Raw genomic sequence first — 3505 nt, 5'->3', positions numbered from 1 at the left:
GGCGGCCGCAACAGTGGCGGCCTCCCCTCAGGCGCGCCTGGGGCCTGGAGGCCGCCTGCCCCGGGGCGAGGGTACGCGGCCTCTGCGAGCGTCCGGCCCGACCCTGAGGGTCCCTCCGCGCCGGGACTCCACCCGGCACCGCCCCTGGCCGAGCTCGGCTCGCCGGGCCCGACGCGAGTTCGAGAACTGGCCACCCTTTCCTCTGTCACCGCCCTGCCTCCGGCTGAGGGCCGCCCTCGGCGCGGGTGCCCCGCCGCGGCGCAGCTCGGCCCGCAGGTGCAGCGGCGGCCGCCGCCGGGCACGGGCCGATCCCCGCCCCCCCTCCCCGGCGGTCACAGGTCGCGGCCCTCCTCCCGCTTGACGCCGTCCGCCGCCGCCTTCAGCTTCTTGTTCTGGTGAGTCTTGACGTGCTTGGCCAGGTGGTCGCTGCGCATGAAGCGCTTCCCGCACTCGGGGCAGACGAAGCGCTTTTCGCCCGTGTGAGTCCGCAGGTGCCGCTGCAGCTCGTCGGAGCGGGTGAAGCTCTTTCCGCAGAAAAGCCAGTTGCAGACGAAGGGCCGCTCGCCCGTGTGCCAGCGCAGGTGCGCTTTCAGGTGCGAGGTCTTGCCGTACACCTTGCCGCAGCCGGGGATGTGGCAGATGTGCTGCTTCTTCTTGCCCGGCTCCGCCTCCGGGGCGCTGCCCGCGGCGGACTGGCAGTTGGGGCAGCGGCAGCGGCGGCACCTCCTGGCCGTGGCCGCCAGGGGAGACTTGGTCTGCAGCAGGGCGGCGATCTGCGTCTGGTACTGGGCGAAGTCCGAGTGGCCCAGCACCAGGCTCCGCGGCAGCGCCGCGGCCGCGGGGAAACGGTGGCCGCAGCCGCCCGGGGCGCCGGCCTGCTGGATGCTCCACCAAGGGATGTCCTCGGGCGGCGGGTTGGGCGAGAGCTGCCGGCAGGGCTGGGCGGGCGGCAGCAGGTTGGAGTAGCCAGGCGGCAGGGCGGCCTGGGCAGCGTAGGGAACGTAGGCGGGGGGACAGCTGGAGGGCAGAGCGCCCATGGAGGAGGGCAGCATCTTGACGGGGGAAAACTCGTAGGGGTAGGAGGGGTCCGCCGGGGGGGTGAGGGGCAGTTCGTGCGCCCCTCCGAAGGAGGGCTGCAGGTGGTTCTTCTGAGGGGTCAGCCCCAGGCTGGGGTGCGGCGGCGGCAGCCCCCCCGGGGAGTGCGCCGGCATGTCGCCGCTCCACGGGTGGAAGATCCTGGAAGGGGATCCCAGCGTCGGGTCGTAGGAGACCTGCAGGAAATCCGAGGGCGGTGCGCCCGGCTGTCCGATCCGGCTACAGGTGGCGGCCAGAAGAGCCAGGGGCGAGTGCTTGGCCAAATCTGGGGAGGCGCTGGGGGTGCGGTCCTGCGCGGGAGCGGGAGGGAGGGAAGGAAGGAAGGAGAGCGCGTTACTCGCCGCCCGTCGCAGCCGACCCGCGGGAAACTTTGTGCGGCTATACCCGCGCGCTGCCTGAGGCGTTCCGCCGCTGCCCGCACGGACGGAAAACTTTCCGAAAACAGCGCGCGCCAAGCGGCCAAGACGGGCCCGGCGCCCCCCGCCCCGCGACCTGTCCCGCCGGGGGCCGGTGCCGTCGGCACCGCTGCCTCATCTGAGCCGGAGGCGCCGGGGAAGCGGCCGCTGAGAGTAGGGGGCCCCCTCCCCGTCCCTCGTCACCCCCTCTTCAGCCTGCAGTTGCCGCCCGGCTTCCTCATGCCCGCGAGGGTCTCTACCTACCCTTCCCGGGCCGCCCGGGGGGGGAAGCCCCGGAAGGAACAGCGCCTGGTGTTCCCGTGCGAGGCGGGACAGGAGAGGCCGTGGGACGCGGTGCCACTCGAGCCGCCCCGGTCGCGGGTACTGACCTGGAGGAAAGCCTGGAGGGAGTCGTTCCGTAAAACAGCCACCGCGGCCATGGCTACTGCGCCCGGGGCGAGGGGAAGGCGCCGGGGCACCGCCGAGGCATGGGGACGCCGAGGGGAAGACGAGGAGCTGCCCACTTTCCTTCTCGCTCGCTCTCTGTCCTTCCCTCTGATCTCCTCGCCTCCTTGCCTGTCTTCCCCCCCACCCCCCCCCGCGCTGTGCGATCTCCGCGGACTGTCTGACTGCACCAGGATCACCTCCAAGAATTTGATAAGGACTTTGCTGGGCCGCCAGCCAGTCAGAGGGAAGATTTATGGCTTTGAAGTTTGCCGCTACCCAATCATCAAAGAATAGCGGCTCTTTCAGAAGCGAAAGCAAATCCTTTGAATCCACAAAGCTCCTATGGTGTGTTTGTTGGTCTGGATAAAAGAACTGATTATTAGGGGGGATGGGAAGGGAGGAGATAAAGGCGGGACAATTAATGAAGTAATCACTATGTGGGAAATGTATATACACAAATAATTGGATTTTCTTGATCAAAGGACCCCTTACCGCCTGGAGACCCTCGCATTGGATGTGCAAGACACTGGATCCCCCTCCCTCTTTTTTTTCCCTTTTTCTCTTTTTTCCTTAATTTTTTTTTCTTGCAATTAAGGATTTGTGGCAGAACACTAAAGTGACAATGTGTCTTTGTTATCGTCCGAAAAATCTACCTCCGGATTCCACTGATAGTGTTTAATGATTCAAAGAAACAGGAGCACAGCGAGTTCACCTGATCGGAGCTACTCGATCCCAGTCGTAAAACTTCCCTGGAGTAGTTGTCGGTGGTTCCTCCCCGCTCCTTCCCTCCGCCCGCCTTTCCCCCGAGGCTGAAGGATAATGCCTTGGATATGACTCCACAAACAACCGCACACTTTCCCATCCGATAGCTGGGTCTGGTCTCGCGTCTCCCCGGTCAGCGCCTGAAGCCGTGTGTTACCTGCCGCGCAGCCTGCGCAGGGCCACGGAGCGCCCGGCCCGCCTGGGAGCGGGGCCGGCGGGGAGCCAGCGGCAGCTAGCGCTCCCGCAGACCGACACACCGACAGGCCGGCCAGCTGAGAAACCGGAGGGAAAAGTTTCCTCTTCCTCAGCGGGAGCCGCGTGTCAAAGACGTAATTTCTTTAAATGAAGACAGGAGTCTCTCCTGGTGGCGTTTCTGGGGGCGGGGTGTGCGCCCGAGGCAGGCGGACTGCGCTGAGCCTGCCCGGCCTGGGCCGGGGGGGGCGGCTCCCGAGGAGAGCGAGCTCTGGTACCGGGTCTCTGCCTCCATCCTCTCACCCACCTTCTGTCACACAGCCAGCGTCGGCCTGCTCCCTCACCTTTCGGCCTGTGTGTACACACACACATTTATACACGTATACGCCTGTGTACACGAAGAATCTGACCCGCGTCGCTCTCGATCATGTGTGAAGCTGCTTTGCCGCTAACCACACCCAGGCCCATCGGGGCAACAGCCCGCTGAGCCCCTCGCACCGCGCCGCCCAGCAAGGGACAGGCGGGGCTCCGCGCTCGTCTCCTCACTGCTTCCCCATTTTCTCCGAGGCCATCGCAAATGTGTAGGCCGGCCTATTTGGCCACGTACCAAACGA

General features: G+C 66.1%; 1 protein-coding gene across 1 annotated transcript; it reads right to left on the bottom strand.

Annotated features, from left to right (window-relative positions):
- Positions 1–332: 332 nt before the first annotated feature.
- On the bottom strand, positions 333–2071 carry SP5 (Sp5 transcription factor). The gene is made up of 2 exons (XM_062004882.1): positions 1880–2071; positions 333–1385 (listed from the first exon to the last, which is right to left on the bottom strand). The coding sequence occupies exons 1-2, from the start codon at positions 1928–1930 to the stop codon at positions 333–335; spliced, it is 1104 nt and encodes a 367-aa protein (XP_061860866.1). The 5' UTR covers positions 1931–2071.
- Between the last annotated feature and the right edge of the window lie 1434 nt (positions 2072–3505).

This window comes from Colius striatus, chromosome 11 (genome assembly GCF_028858725.1).
Source record: "Colius striatus isolate bColStr4 chromosome 11, bColStr4.1.hap1, whole genome shotgun sequence".
NCBI classification, from domain to species: domain Eukaryota; kingdom Metazoa; phylum Chordata; class Aves; order Coliiformes; family Coliidae; genus Colius; species Colius striatus.
The sequence above is the reverse complement of the archived record's forward strand: the minus strand, read 5'-3'. Positions and strand labels throughout refer to the sequence as shown.

Coding starts and splice junctions, on each gene's coding strand:
- SP5 (XM_062004882.1), bottom strand. CDS start 1,930: ATGGCCGCGGTGGCTGTTTTACGGAACGACTCCCTCCAGGCTTTCCTC. Junction 1,386..1,879: donor CCCTCCAGGCTTTCCTCCAG/GTCAGTACCCGC, acceptor GCTCCCGCGCAG/GACCGCACCCCCAGCGCCTC.